This window comes from Pelodiscus sinensis, chromosome 27, assembly GCF_052426305.1.
Source record: "Pelodiscus sinensis isolate ZL-2025 chromosome 27, ASM5242630v1, whole genome shotgun sequence".
Taxonomy (NCBI): Eukaryota; Metazoa; Chordata; order Testudines; family Trionychidae; genus Pelodiscus; species Pelodiscus sinensis.
The window spans coordinates 7,071,053-7,086,800 of record NC_143078.1 but is presented as its reverse complement, the minus strand read 5'-3'; the positions used below and the strand labels follow the sequence as shown (position 1 = coordinate 7,086,800).

Here is a 15,748-nt window from a genome sequence, read left to right as displayed (position 1 = left end):
AGAGCTACAAACAGGAATGAAGGGTTCACAAAATCTGCAGTGTTAATACCTGAGGAGGAAGCGAGGGGCAGGGGGCAGGCACACAGGAGAGAGCATAATAAGCAAAGCAAGTGCAGCTGCAGTCAATATCTCATTAGGTTTTATCTTTAAAATATATATTTAAATGTATTTTTTTTAAATAATCTCTTCTATCTAACTATCACCATATAAGCAAAAAAGACGCCTGCTACTGAATTCTGGATTTGGGTCTTTCTTTGTAATTTCCTTTGCACCGACTCACTTTCAGATTGCTATCTGCTTCAGCATCATCTCCTGCGCCGCAATAGGAAATGAACCATTTAAGAATGACAGCCATCTAAGAAGGATACTTCGGGGGATGTATCAGTTCAATTGGGGAGGTGGAAAAAATCCAGTGTGGATGGACTTCTAGTCTGGTAGTTGCCTAGCACTTCGGGTAAGTAGAATTATATGGAAGATGGATTCAGAGGGAAGTTGAACGGGATGCTCAAGAAATGTTTTGTGGAGCAACTCTTGGAAATTCTGTGCTGGGATCAGAATAGAAAATAATTTTCTGGTCTGCAGTGCAGACTGAGCCTCCAATGTCTCATTTCTAAGACTCTTCTCCACGTGGTGTCTAAACCCTGCCTCAGTAGAGGAGACATTTGTTTAATAATTAGGCATAAACATTTATTTCGTCATAATTATTTGATCATTTTAAGGCTTTGATCTAAAACTGAACACGCCCTTACAAAAATGAAATCACGCCATGCAAATTCAATCTGTTTTAGTTATAAAGTTGAATTCTCTTGGACGTTATGGCCAAAAGTTTCAAGCGGGGGCCCCCGGTACAGCAAAGCACATGTTTAATTTTATCTATATGCTTAAGTCACACTAATTAGAATGGAATTTAAGCACTAACTTCAAGTTAAACACAAGTCTGGGATGTTCAAAGGCGTATAAGGCAACTGGATGACTGATTCCCATTAATTTGCAAGGGGATTTGGGCACCTCGTTAGCTTAAACTGGGATTTTCAAAAGGGCTTTTTTGAATCAAGACCTGAGTGCCAGATCCTCAAAAGTATTTAGGCACCTAAATCATCTAGGCACTGAAATCAACGAGAGTTAGGTGCCTAATACCTTTAAAGGTCTGGAACCTAATGTTAGGCTTTTAAATCCGTGTGTTGGCTTTAAATAAAAGAGGTGTGATTTTTTTTTTCAAACGTACTGTGTGCCTACGAATCCCACTGGGAGTTGCTGGCACTCAGCACATTGAAAATCCAGGCTCCTTTATTTAGGTGCCTAAGTATGGTCTTAGGAGCCTAACCTTTAGCCTTTTATGGTTTGTGGCTTTTATTGATTATTTCATCTTTTTTTAAAATTCAATAGAGCAAATGCTCCTTTGGGTATTAAGAAATAAAAGGATAAAATTATGAAAAACAAATTATAGTTACTATCATCAATTATCAATGATTAACAATCCATTTTTTCTAAAGCGTCTGGGACTTTTCAGTTTAGAAAAGAGGAGACTGAGGGGGGATATGATAGAGGTATATAAAATCATGAGTAGTGTGGAGAGGGTGAATAAAGAAAAGTTATTTATTAGTTCCCATAATAGAAGAACTAGAGGACACCAAATGAAATTAATGGGTAGCAAGTTTAAAACTAATAAAAGAAAGTTCTTCTTCACACAGGGTATAGTAGACCTGTGAAACTCCTTGCCAGAGGAGGCTGTGAAGGCTAGGACTATAACAGAGTTTAAAGAGAAGCTAGATAATTTCATGGAGGTTAGGTCCATAAAAGGCTATTAGCCAGGGGATAGAAATGGTGTCCCTGGCCTCTGTTTGTCAAAGGCTGGAGATGAATGGCACGAGACAAATTGCTTGATCATTGTCTTCAGTCCACCCTCTTTGGGGCACCTGGCGCTGGCCACTGTCGGCAGACAGACTATTGGGCTAGATGGACCTTTCGTCTGACCCAGTACGGCCATTCTTATGTTCTTATGTAATATTAATATTATTGACTATTAATTATATTAACTGGCATTAATTATTATATTATTATATTAACTTTTATTAGCTATTGTATTAACTATTAATATAATTAACTATTAATTATTCATTATTAAGTAATTGCCCATTGTGATGCTTTATTGGATTGCAGGAGTGCTCAGAAGTTCCAATGAAGGATCGGGGCCCCTTTGAGAAGGGCACAGAGCACATACACACACAAGGGGCCGTGTCTCTGTCCCACTCATGCAATGACTCTTTTTACTTTTAAACAATAGCCGGTGAGACCTATGCAGAGTGTAATGATTGGGGTTTCCAGTGGAAGGTCAAAGTCAATACAACCCTTGTTGAACGAGCCTTTGTAACGTACACCAGGAAAACCCCACAAAATGGCCGGAGACAGGCTAATGATTTCTGACACCCTCTGGGTGCTCGTGCCCAGGATCACAGCTTTGGAGGGTGCCATCTTTTGGTAAAACTCACGGATAACGGTCAGGTACATCTTGTCCCAAACTAATTTGAAGAAGCATCCCTATTCCAGGAGTGCTCATTCCACACACGGGGATGTAAGCAAATTGCTCCAGTTCAGTACATGCTTAAGCGTTCTCCTGATTTAAGGCCTTCCAGCCTGGATGGGCAGATGTAGAGATTCAGGTTTGTGCAACAAAAGTAACTATATAAACACCACTTTGAAGTTGTAGCTTGGGCCCTGAAGCCTGGGGTGGGCTGGGCTTCTGAGCCCAAGCTTCAACCTGAACCACTTCCTCGAAGTGCTGTCTACACAGCTATTTTTAGAACGCCAGCATGAAACCCCCTAGCTCAAAGCCGCCGACCTAGGCTGGAAGTTCTCACTGCTGCGGACAGTGTAACATTCCCACAGATTTCCTCAGAGAGCAGTGGATCAATGCAGGAGCATTCTAAGAAAGTCCTAAACCTCTGGCAAAGAAAGACAAATCAGTCTTTTTTTTTTTTTTTTAATAACCAACATTTGCATAATACGCTGTGAATTCTCTAACGCTTCCCCGGCAGAAAAGCTCACTCGGTTTGTTATCACAGCATGCCGCCGAAAATTAGCAAGTGAACATTTGCTCCCTCTCATGAGTGAAGGCTAATGATAGGCCTTATCAGTCTCTCCAAAGTCAGGGGGCTGTTTGCACGAGTATGGATTACTTATGTGAATCGAGGATGCGGAATGGAGCTGTGGGTTTGAAGCTAGCAATCTGCATGTCTAAGGCTGCATTACCTTGAGATATCTGGATTCAAAGCACCATACAAGAGCTAGGTATTTATTATTCATTAGTTTTAAAAACAAGTGATCCTGTGGCTCCTTGAAGACTAACCAAAATATATGGAATTATGAGCTTCCATGAGCAAAACGCCACAAACCCCATATATTTTGGTTAGTCTCTAAGGTGCCACAGAACCACTCGTTTTTAGTTACAGACTAACACGGCTCCCTCTCTGAGATTATTCATTACTGTTTCTGAATAACTTTGGGCCCTGCTTGCACCATTTGGGCCAAGCCTGGAGAGATGCGGAATCGCTACAGTACCATTTGATTCCCACTGCAGTCGATAGAATGGTGGCTGCTTTGTAGATTCCAGGGCCCATAGAGAAACTTACTCTTTGGAATAGTGCTTCGGATTGCAAAGAACACCAGCGTTGCTGAAGTAAGACGAGTCTGTCGTGCAGCAGGTCCACAATTTGCAGTGAACAGAGCTTTGCACTGAAAGGGGGCCATCTAGCCAGCTGTTAACATTGGATAAGAAGTGGTTTTCTCATTGGTGTCAAGTCCTTTTATGAATTGCTTGTTATATACTACGTAGAGAGTCCCTTATGGAACCCTAATCCTGCTCCCACATCAGCTGTACTGGGGAGAATGTAAGACAGATGCTGTCTAATGGCAGTAGAGACAGGGAAATTACATTATTATTTACAGTTCTATATCATGTGTGGCAAGTTTTTATTAAGCACCTCTTGCTGCAGGCCTGAATGATAATGTATTGCTTTGTTTTTCCCTCTAAAACATTTATATTGTAGAAGTACATGTAAAGTAAATTTAGGTTAGGCAAAGCATATGGAAAATAACTGCATGTACAAACAGTAGGGGCCACAACAATGCAAAACAGACATGATACATATCTGGAGTCCTATCATGCCTACAATAGATTCCCTTCCCAGCTCTTGATCCAACTCCCACTGCAGTCAGTGGAGAACCTCCCCTACAAGCCAAAGGGACTTGTATTCTCCCCTGGGTTACCACAGAGCAAGCCAGTGAGTTTCAGTGCGTTTGTTACAGGATGGAGAACTGGTTAGATGGGTCTAGGAACAACACTTCATAAAAGAGAGGCCATGAATTAGAAATAACAAGAAGTCCCTTTGTTTATTTTCCTATCGCTAATTTTTGAAGCTTTGGAAAAGTCCTACTGGACTGATGCTACTGGAGAAACCTAATGGGCTAGATCTTTGGCTGGTGGAAATCGACTTGAGTTGCACTGGGGTCTGGCCTAGAGATGATAACAGCTCCTCTGACTTAACCCTACTCGCTCCCTTGTTTCCAGCACACAGTTCCTTTCATTGCCCTTGTTTTACAACTTTGCCACTCAGCTTATGTTAGTGCCGCATCGGTTTATTTTCCCTGTTGCATCAGTCTGCTTAGACTATTGCGTTTTTTGCTCCATCAGATTGGTCCCCTCACTGCTGTTGGCTGTGAAGCATCAAGCCCATATAAGGTTCAGTGGGTGGTAAGAAAGACTTATTGAAGCTGCTATTTGCCTGGTACAGGTCAGCGCCATAGTTAGCATTAATTGGCCCTCTTGTTGGCCCCTGATGTATGGGTTGCCGGTGGCTTCTGTGAGACACTGCATGATTTTCACCTCTGTGGCTCAGGGTACCTCCAGGAGAATGGAAGCCAGGAGGACCACAATAGACAGCCCAAGATGCACAGGCGGGAGTTTTATCTAGTGGTCAGTGTACAGGACTGGGAGTTAGGTATTATGGATTCCATTCCGTGGCTCAGCTCCTGAGCCATTGTTTTGCTCTGAGCAAGTTGCTCAGTCTCTCTGTGTCTGCATTTCCCCCCTATCCTGCAACACAGCTGGATAAAACAGTGTGATTGTTTTACAGGAGCCAGGGGAACCCAGCCATGTTCCTTTATGCATTAATCTAACCCTGAAGGTGATGATGCCCATTGTTCTTGCTATCAGGACATGGGATATCCTTAGCTTGTCTCTTTTTCTTTCCTTAAAAGAAACCCTTAGCTGCTTGTTCAGCAGTTGTCGAGCCTGTGAAGACCCTTTCCTGGGAGGATGCCTTTTCAAAGGTAAGCTCTTGTGATGGATGGGAGGGGGAAGAGTACTGCCTACAAAGGGTTAAATTCAGAGAATCCCTGAAAAATCCAGGAAGTGTTGATAGGGAGCCAGGAGAACCAATGGGAAGAAAGTGTTGAGATTTGAATTGAAAGGGAATCTGCTTGCTGCTTTTCTTTGTGGGAGTTTTTAAACCATAAGCTGGGGGGAGAGGGCGGATGAATTGAAGCACAGGGATATTCATGCCCAGAAAAGGAATTCCCATGCCTAGAAATGGACCGGACCTTGAAGATACGGGCATGTGATAGGGAATGTTTAGTTAGATGTGATCGGGTCATTTTCTTTGTTTTGTTGTTTGGTTAAACTCTTCTGTGCTGAGTCCATGTGCCTTCCCCCGCCCCCCCCCCCCCCCCCCGCATACATTGTAACTAAGCTGAATCCCAGGGAAGCAATTTAAGAATTGCTTAAGCACTAAGGTGCTTTAATCTATTCTTTTTTCAGTTGCTTTATAACACCTAGCAACCAAGTATACTTACCAAGTATGTCTTTTTGTTTTGTTAATAAAATCACTTTTTTTTCAGGGATTCTCAGATTCTCTGAGTTTAAGCCTTTATAGGCATTTCTTCCCCCCATCCATCACATCGCCATAAAACAATTCTGCCCTGCATTGTGCCCACCCATAATACAGAGCAGTAGCCATTTGTGCTGCATAATATAGAGAGAAACCTGTTCTAAAAAGTCTATGATCAGTTTGCTATAGAATTGAGCAGAGAATCTTCACCCCATTAACCAAATCTGAAGAACTTAGAAATGGATCCCGATTTGTAAGGCATCAAAATTCAAGGGTGTCCAATTCCAAAAGGTTGCTCTGGGCTATCTGTGGAGATATTTAAGAGTAGGTTAGATAAATGTCTATCAGGGATGGTCTAGGCAGTATTTGGTCCTTCCATGAGGGCAGGGGACTGGACTCGATGACCTCTCGAGGTCCCTTCCAGTTCTAGTATTCTATGATTCTATGATTCTTCTGCTTTTTTGTTTTTTAATCTCATTTTGTCTGTCAGTCATTGGGCAATTATATATTCTTGCTGGACAAACAGGTCCGATAGTCAATAAACACAAGCGGTTTAGGATATCTCTATTTTCAGGAGCCCAATTTCTATTCTAGTCTAGTCTTATACCATGCTTAGCGCCACCGTGTTTGGATGCCTTTCAACTTGAGTCTTAGAAAAGGACCCATTTTTTCCCCAGAAAGTGCAGAGCACCCAAAATCAGAATCAGTTAGTTTTTTGCAAACTGGACACCTCAGACCACTGGTCACTCTTGAAAAATATTGGCCCAAATCCTTGGGAAATCACCTTAAAAACAACGTCCTAGTCTGACACCATGTCAGCCCATCAGCACTTGAAAGATCCAACATAACCTAATTGTTTTTGCTCCCTTAGCATATATTGGTGGATACCCATTCTCATCTCAGCTGTGAGCTCTGCTTTTCATGTTCTTCTCCTTGTGGTGTTTTACATCAAGCTCAGCAGGAAAATAGGTAATTTCAACTCTTATTGGTTTAATTTATAATGTGCCTCTCTTCATCCCTCGTGTGAATCAATTTAAGCGAATGGGATGAATTTGGCCCAAGAGCTGTAACTCTTTGGTTTATGAAGGGCACTGTTGAATTGCACAAGGCTAGTCTGGTTCATGAAATGCCAAGCACTCCAAGAGATGGGAGAGGGGAATGAATGGGGATCCTTTTAAAACACTGTCCAATGAGATTTGAAAAAGAGATGGATCAGCTCCTTAGCAGGTATAAATCGCAGTACCATTGACTCTATGCACTGAAACCAATGGAGCTACTCTGCTTGACACTAGCTGAGGTTCTGGATAGTGTGTGAAAAAAACAGGACAGGAGGGGCCCACACAAGTCGCATGTTTTGGGGGTGGAAAAGCGAGTAGTGGCCGGGGGTGAAAGAATTAGCATTGACGTGGCTTGGCTGCAGCCCAGCCTACTTTGTGCAGCATAGCAATGTTAGAACAGGACAGCGTGGGTATGTCTACATGGCCGCGGGGGAAGTATGACGTGCGAGTGCCTAAAAATAGAAGCTGGCTCAGACTAGACACCCAAGTGTCACTTGAGCTAGCGCAATGAGGGGCAAGCGAGGTTACTGAGGGGGCTGCATGAGGGGCCCTCCTTCATCTCAGTGGGCCACAAGACTGTCGTAACCAAGACGGTCTCCTGGAATAGGGCTGTGATGCTCACTCCGCTTGCATAGCTCGAATTTGCAGGGGGTGCCGATTGCACTGTAGTGGCACCGTGATCAGATGCAGCGGAAGTGCACAGCTCTTGACGTCAGTGCTGTGTGCAGTCGGCATGCACCTCAGTTCACATGCCCTGGCTGTGATAGGTAAAAACTACGCAGATGGAAATCAGAACAACCTGCCAACCCTGTACATGAACAACAGGAAACAAAATGTCTCACGGGCCACACACAGAACTGCACGCAGCCCATGGGTTGCCCATCACTGGGCCAGCACATGCAGAGCTAGTGAGTTCATGGCTACCCAAGCTGAGAATTGTACCGATGCAGAGGCATCCCATGTTGTTATCACATGCATACTAAGAAAGCTAAAATCCCGCCAGCCTTATTCACATGAGCGGACCCACTGAAGTCAACAGGGTCCGTTGCACAAGTGAGACAAGCAGAATCTGGTCTATAATTAATATTTTTGTAGCAAAAATGAATAAATGAAAAACTCCAGAAAGTTTTGCATCAGAAATGTGGAAACGGAAAATTCTGACCCGTTTGATCAACATGAAACAAGCCAACAGGTTGATGTTTCATTGTTTGTGTTTCAAAACAATTTTTTTTCTTTTGAATAAACAATTTTAAACAAACAAAAAATGCCACTGCATCTTGAAATGCTGATTTGAAAATGTTTTGTTTCACTTCTCCCCATTGAAAGTTAGGACATTTTCACCAAAATCAGCCTTTGATTTTGATTAAGTGACATTTTCCAGTGAGAAACATTTTCATACCAAAGCCATTGGCAAGTGTTAAATATAATACTTGCTCCGAACTGCCCTATTGCTTAATCTGATAATGTATTTGTGTAGAATGAGATTCAGAAGCACAGCGAACCTTTCACCGCAAGATATCTGAGCCCAAATCTGCTTCAGATCACAATTTGGCAGCTTCAGTCATTTTTCACTTTCTCACTCGTTTGCTCAGCTCAGAAATAAAATAGCCCACTCACCTCTTACGTTACATAATATAAATTAGTACTTCTGCTCAGGAGTGACCCTGATGGGGGAGACAGGAGGTGCTCCAGAAGTGGGCAATAGTTCAGAGTTGGTTCCCTGGTTACATCTAGACTGCAAGCCTCTTTCAAAAGAAACTTTTTTGAAAGATACTTTTGAAAAAGAGCATCTAAACTACAAAAGTGAGCCGCTTTTTCGAAAGAGAGCACCCAGGCATTCTGGATGCTCTTTTCTGAAATAGCGCATTTTGCATTCCATAGCGCCTTTTTTCGAAAGAGCACTTTTGAAAAAAGGCGGTCTTCCTCGTAAAACGAGGCTTTTCACGGTCGAGAAAACCGCCACGTTCTTTTGATTTACTTTTGAAAGAATGCGGCAACAGTCTAGAAGCAGAGGAAGTTTTTTTTTTTTTTAAAAAAAGCCACTTTTTTTTAAAAAACCCTGTAATCCAGACACACCCCGTGTGGAAGTCCCAGAAGTGGAATAACAGAGGATGCTGAGATGTGGATTCAGGGGCACTGGCAGCTCTGGATGTCGGGGGCATACAGGCCCAGCCAAAGAGTTTGCGGGGCGCAAGGCAGCATGCAGTATGACAACCGCGCAGCTCCCAGTCAGGGCAGCAAGTGAGTGACCAGGTGGGCAGGACCAGGAGCTGGGCAGCGTGGTACCCTGAATGCACGGGGCCCAAGGCAACCGCTTCACTCACTTGCCCAAAGGCCAAGCCTGGATACACAGGACTGAAATAGTGTGTGTGTGTGTGTGTGTGTGTGTGTGTGTGTGTGTGTGTGTGTGTGTGTGTGTGTCGGGGGGCTGACTTTCTCAAACCAATACTGTTATTTTTTTGTTACATTTATAAGTGCTGGGCACTTCTAGGAGGGACCAATTTTCCTTGTAGTTCAGTGGCTTGTCATTCTGTAATGCCCTGTGCTATGTAGGGTTGCCAGGTGTCTGGTTTTGAACCGGACAGTCCAGTGTTCAAGCTTTCTGTTCAGGAAACAAATTGAGAAAATATAAATGAAATAGAAAATAGAAATGTCCGGTATTGTCTAAATACGATGTCATGTAGATTGGGATGTCATGTCAAGTGTGTCCGGAATTTTTGTTGAAACCATCTGGCAACCCTATGTGCTCCACTGGCAGGCAGAAATGGCAAAAATAATAAAATCTCAAATGACTGGCTTCTTGTGCGTTACTTTACTGGAATAGGAAGGATTTTTTTAAATTGTTTTGGATTCTCCCTGCCGAGTGGCCAGCCCTGATAGCCCTTGTCGTGTTTTCCCTCCCGTAGCAGAAGTAGTGAGCAAATCTGACTTTCTCTTTCAGACAACCATGCCTGTAGCAAGCAGGCGAGTAGCACCCCTTTCCCAAAACCAGAACAGCCCAACACGTCCCCCGCAGGAAAGGAGGCTTTGCGAAGGCCAGCCGTCCAGGGTAAGATTGCACCTTTGGGGGTCTCGGCTCGGTGAGCTCAGCTGCAGTCTGCAAATCTGTGCTTGCACCAGCTGCAAATGGGCTCAGCTTCATGCATTGCAGTGGCCCAACACCAGCTGACTCTCTGACATGAGGTACTTGTCCCTGCTGACAGCAACGCTGTAAGCTGAGTGCTCGGGCAGCCACCCAAGAGAGATCTAAAGGCCACCCAGCTGATTAGTAGAGTGCCCACGGCCGGCAGCATGTGTTTCGCTTGGTGGTACACTTCTTCCGTGCACATAACAAAATGTATGCTGCACATGGGTGGAAAAAAAATCAGTGGGAACCTCGGCCGACAGGTATTTATAAACATAGGGCTAGATTCACCCCTGTGTCTCACCTTGTGTGGATACTTAACACTGACGCTAAGGGAGAATAGCATGTTACGCCTCTGGAATGGGAGTGTGTTACACATGGTTTGCACCTTTTTTTTTGCAAATGCTATCAGGTGTGGCTCCTGCCTTCATATTTCAGTGTTTGGGCAGGGGAGGGGGAACGGTTTATTTATTACGCGATAATGTATTCGTCACACAATCACGTCTTCCTTCACTAGCTTTGAAAAGGCTTCTCTACCCGCCTGAGTCAGTGCAAGGGACTGAGTACAGAGCGAAGACCTGTACATGTGAGCTATGGGCATTAGCAATTCAAGTCATCTGCTGCCCCCCATTCCATTTCGCCAGATAACTGCTCCCTGCCCATTCTCCACCTTAGAGTGCTTAGAGACACACATGCTGTCATCTTTTTTCTAAGGTGACAGCGACAGTTCCTCAGACAGCGCCGAGAGCTCAGACAGCAGCCCTTCCTCGAGACAGGTAATGGAACTGCACCACCCTCGTTATTTATTCATTTATCTATTTATTTAAATGTAGACCTAATGGGTCCCCCTGAATCAGGGTGAAGCCCCATTGTGGTAGATCCTGCTTTCCATTTACATGAGACTAGATTCCCCTAAGGCTGAGCAGCCCCCCTGAAAATTCTCCCTCTTGTTTGGTGCATAAAGAGGAGCCAAACTCTTGTGGGAATCTGGCCTATCGCAAGAGACAATCCCTGCCCTGCAAGACGTCGGCCTAACTCTCAGCTTCTGCACCATTCAGCAGACAACCAAGGGAAAGGGTGCGGGCATCAGAGAAGAGAGTGGGAACTTTGCCAAGGGTGCAGCTGGCCAGGTCAGATGACACACTTGAATTTTTCTCCTGGTCCTACTCATTGATGATGACCTCTCCGGGTTCGCCCTATAGGACACAGGCTCTCAGACAGTGACGCTTGGGCTGTCTGTTGTCTGCAGAGCACTCCCTGGTCAGAGGGAGGAAACACATGAGAAAGAGTCAAAGCATCCTGGGGAGGGGAGGGTGCCAAAAAGAGCAGACAGATAGCCTGAATGATCCAGGACCTCAGGATACATGTGTGTATGTGAGTGTTCATGTGTGTGTGTGTGTGTGTGAGAGAGAGAGAGAGAGAGAGAGGCTGAAAGATAACACAGAGTGTTCATGATCTCTGTGCCTCTGGGCTGTTGGCAGCTGTTGCTGCTGATCCAAAATCCCAAGCAAAGTCACTTCAATATCTTACTAAACTAGCCAGCAAAATGACTTAAGATTTGAATGGGAGTTGTTCTCTGTGCTGTGCAAACACCTCTGCTTATAGTGGAATGGACACACGGGTAGGATTTGTGCAGTGAGCTTAGCCTTAGAGAGTATATTAAGTATTATGACCCGTCTAGTATTGCTTGCCAGTATGGCTGAATCAAAACCGACAATGCCCATGAAAGCTAGACTGAATTCTGGTCTGATTCTGATTTCTCATTTGCTAGTGTCCTCGGTCCGAACAGGAAATCGATTACACATCCCTCGTCTTCCAAGCTGCAGGTCACAGCGCAAGCAACACGGGGGACTATGAGAACATGAAGACGGGAGCAGACTATGTCAATGTGGATCCCAAAAAAAGGACGGTGGATTTCTGGCCTTGCTTGAGCCCTGTAGCTTCCGCACCGATAGAATATACCGAAGTGAAATTGTGATTTATGGAGATGCTATTGACCAAGTTTTCCGCAGGAACATCACAATTGCCACAGCAGGTCAAATAAGTGAGCCTTTGGTAGTCAGAATCCTGTCTCTGCACATTGATCCCTGCCAAGCTGTTCATATAGGTATGTTCCTCCTAATCCTCGTCAATTAGCCACTGCCATGTCCCAAAGCATGACATTTTATATTCCTTTTGACATTTTATTCTGCCTAATGTAACTGTGCATGTTCTTGTTGTCCATACAACGCTCTCTCCCTTTCTTAGTCCTACAAAGCTCTCAACTGTGTTGATACAATGGTTAGTCACAGCTTGTGTAAAAACAGCATTTTCTTGTCTCTCAGACAATCGTGCCCTTCCATTTCATTGACTTCTCCTTGTTTTCATGTTAAAGGAGAGAGTAATTCAGAACACCCAATACATATAATACAGGCCAAATCCACAGCTGGTGCAAAACCTAATTCTGCTTCAATGGGGCTATGATAACTGCCCTGGCCCTTTGACTTGACTTCTGTTTTATTTGCTTGATATCAAATGAATTTAAAATACCCACCTTTTAAAATGCATAAATATATTTTCTGGGCCTCCTTTGTCTTTTCCCTTGACCAATACTGACTTTTTTTCACTGTTCCTCTCTGATTCTATTTTATTTTTTAAATTCTTGACAGTGCTTGAGTGACAGTTCTGAGCGCATGTCTGCCAGCAGTCAAATCCAGCCAAGAGGCAGGGGCTCTCTTTGCTGAGGATGATTTGCCTGTGACAGGCTTTAGTAAGCCCTGTCACATTCCTCAGGGTACACAGGGCTGCAGGGCACCTCTCCACCATCTGTCTAGGATGTGAGGAAGTCTTTTCTGTGCCAGCTGAGAAGCAGCTCCCTGCAACCACCAGTTTGCAGCAGTACAGGTGCTACCTTCTAAGCCCCCACAGGCCTCGCGGTCTCTGACCAGGTAGCAATAGGCACACACCAGCCCAAGCATCCTCAGGCCATGTCTTCACTCTGGGGAAGATTGACATCACCTCAATCAATCTTCCAGAGTTTGATTTAGCAGGTCTAGTAAAGACTTGCTAAATCAAACTCAGAGGGTACCCCCGAGTGGTGGCCTTTACTCCTGCTTCTGCGAGAAGTAAGGGAAGCCACCAGGAGCATTTGCTTTCGTCAGCCTCCCACTGTGGGGATGGCAGGAAAACTTCAAAACAAGGTACGTGGACTCTAGTTATATAATTTACGTAGCTGGAGTTGCGTATCTTAATTTGACCTTCCCCATTAGTGTAGACCTGGCATAAGAGTGTCTCTGCAGCATCCACCCACAGAGCAAAAAGGCCTGCTGGTACCAACAGAGCCACGCACACTGATTTCTAAGACTTGAGTGAAGTGGTGATCCTCAGTTAACATGACAGCACAAAGGTGCTGTGATGGTGAAAACAAGAATAAGCTGATGAACAGAGAACAGAGATTCACATGACCGTGGCTCAGATTTTTTTGGAAACAAATGATTATGTATAAAACAAAATTGTAACATGCCTAGATGCTGACCTTAAGGACTTGTCTATACTGGCAAATTTCACCCTTTCCACGTGAGCAGACCCAATCCTAGTATCTGGCGACTAACTTGGGGAAGAGAGTTTCACTTAAAATAAACTTTAAAACTCAAGATGCAGCCTGAGACCGGAAGGGTTTTAAGTTTAGTCCTGCGCTATTTGTCTTGCAATAATGTGCTGGCCTTCTCACTCAATGAAAATGAAATTCCACCTACATTTTCCGTGAGCCTTTCCCTAATCCAGTCCCAAAATGCCACCTCAGTCACCACTGCCATTTCCAGCCTGCAGCTTTGAATCCCAGCCTGCCTTGCAATTCCCTTTCAGAGTAGCGGGCCCTGATGCTGAAATGTCAGGTGTAATGTCAGAGCCAGAATTTAATAACACGCTTGACAGTCCGTGGGCACAAGATGCATTTGAACACACAGAATCACAGGTTTCCCTGTAGGCAGAGCCGTCTTTACCCAGACATAGAATACACAGCTGAAGAGGGCACACAAAGATTTGGGGCACTGCTGGGTCTTAATGCTCCCCCCCCCCCCCGCCGCCTCCCTATTCTGCGGCTCTGCTTCCTCCCGAGAGAATCTAGTTGACTTAGAAGTGAAAAAGCCGGCCAGGCCTGTTAGCAGCACCTGTGAAAGAGCCATTCACGTAATAACAAAGCCATTTAACAGGCATTTGCCAAGCTCTGTCAATTTATGGTGTTTGATTTGACAGGGCCTCAGTTTAAAATTTGTTTTAAAAATATTTCCTAAGTGTGTTGCTGAAGATTCTAAAATCCTGTCTCTAAAAAAATCGTCGGTCCCTTGCCCCCAGCTGCTATCTGACATCGTAGCGTCGGTTTAATAGTGCTGTGTAGGGCCCCATAGTGGCCCTGCCTGTAGACGCCTGGGTTTGACGTGTGCTACTGCAGTGTTTCTCAGCCAGTGGTACAGGTACCCTCAGAGGTACTGGAGAGAAGTCTGGGGAGTACGTCAACACAACTGAAATCTGGAGAAAACTGAATTTTTGTTAAGTATCAGAGGGGTAGCCGTGTTAGTCTGGATCTGCAAAAGCGACAAGGAGTCCTGTGGCATCTTATAGACTAACAGATGTATTGGAGCGTAAGCTTTTGTGGGCAAAGACCCACTTCGTCAGATGCATCTGACAAAGTAGGTCTTTGCCCATGAAAGCTTATGCTCCAATACATCTGAATTTTTGTTTTAAGTTTGTGTACTTTTTACACCCAAAAATTTCATTGTCCACCCGGTTACAATTAAGTTGTTTAAACCAATGTGTTGCAACAGTAGAAAAAAATTGTGTGTCTGAAAACTGTAGGTACTGAGGGTACTTATAATAAGAATTATTTTTTAAAAGGGGTACTTTATATAAAAAGATTTAGAAACACTGTGCTATTCAGTAGGGTGAAGAGCCGCGCCAGACACAAGGTGAGGGATTTGCCGGACCTGTGCTTTGATCTGGCATGGCAAACACTTGGGGCCTGAAGGAGCATCTCTCTATAGCTGTACTTCTCTGAGTGTAAAGCATAGGCAACAACAGCAGACGCAAGACAGTGGAGAAGAAGGCTGTTGTTTCTCAGTGCAATAGATTTCCCTAGGCACTGCATTCCAGATGTATGATTCAAGTGCCACGGAAGCTCTCACAAGAGGTTTAAAGTCATTCATAGGCCTCGTGCTGCACTGGGATGATGCAGAGTAGCGACAGTGTAACACTCAGAGCCAAACCGGAGACCTCTGGGGTATGTGTACACTGCCACCCTAGTTCGAACTAGGGTGGCTAATGTAGGCATTCGAACTTGCAAATGAAGCCCGGGATTTAAATATCCTGGGCTTTATTTGCATGTTCCTGGGCACCATCATTTTTAAACGCCCTGTAGTTCGAACTTCCTGTCAGCGGCTACATGCAGCATGGACTAGGTAAACCTCCTTGCAGGAGGAATAACGGTAGTTTGAATTAGGAGCTTTAATTCGAACTACCTAGTCTGTGCTGCATGTAGCTGTGGGCAGGTAGTTACTATAGGTCATTTAGAAATGGTGGCGCCTGGGAACATAAAAATAAAGCCCGGGCTATTTAAATCCCGGGCTTCATTTGCAAGTTCGAATGCCTACATTAGCCACCCACATTCGAACTAGAGTGGCAGCGGTGTGGAGCGGTGTGCAGGGGCC

At 44.4% G+C, this 15,748-nt stretch overlaps 1 protein-coding gene across 2 annotated transcripts; it reads left to right on the top strand.

The window, feature by feature from the left end:
* Positions 1–290: 290 nt before the first annotated feature.
* Positions 291–14,059, top strand: RHEX (regulator of hemoglobinization and erythroid cell expansion). Of its 2 annotated transcripts, none has more exons than XM_075910366.2 (6): positions 291–454; positions 5,257–5,328; positions 6,757–6,854; positions 9,885–9,992; positions 10,782–10,843; positions 11,839–14,059. In XM_075910366.2, exons 2-6 carry the CDS (start codon positions 5,315–5,317, stop codon positions 12,043–12,045), a joined length of 489 nt encoding a protein of 162 aa, XP_075766481.1. In that variant the 5' UTR covers positions 291–454; positions 5,257–5,314; the 3' UTR covers positions 12,046–14,059. The 2 variants fall into 2 exon arrangements, with proteins under 2 accessions (XP_075766481.1, XP_089629832.1); XM_089773706.1 differs by lacking the exon at positions 11,839–14,059 and adding an exon at positions 11,032–11,410.
* The last annotated feature ends 1,689 nt before the right edge of the window (positions 14,060–15,748 follow it).

Coding starts and splice junctions, on each gene's coding strand:
- RHEX (XM_089773706.1), top strand. Junction 6,855..9,884: donor CAAGCTCAGCAGGAAAATAG/GTAATTTCAACT, acceptor TTTCTCTTTCAG/ACAACCATGCCTGTAGCAAG. Junction 9,993..10,781: donor GCGAAGGCCAGCCGTCCAGG/GTAAGATTGCAC, acceptor CTTTTTTCTAAG/GTGACAGCGACAGTTCCTCA.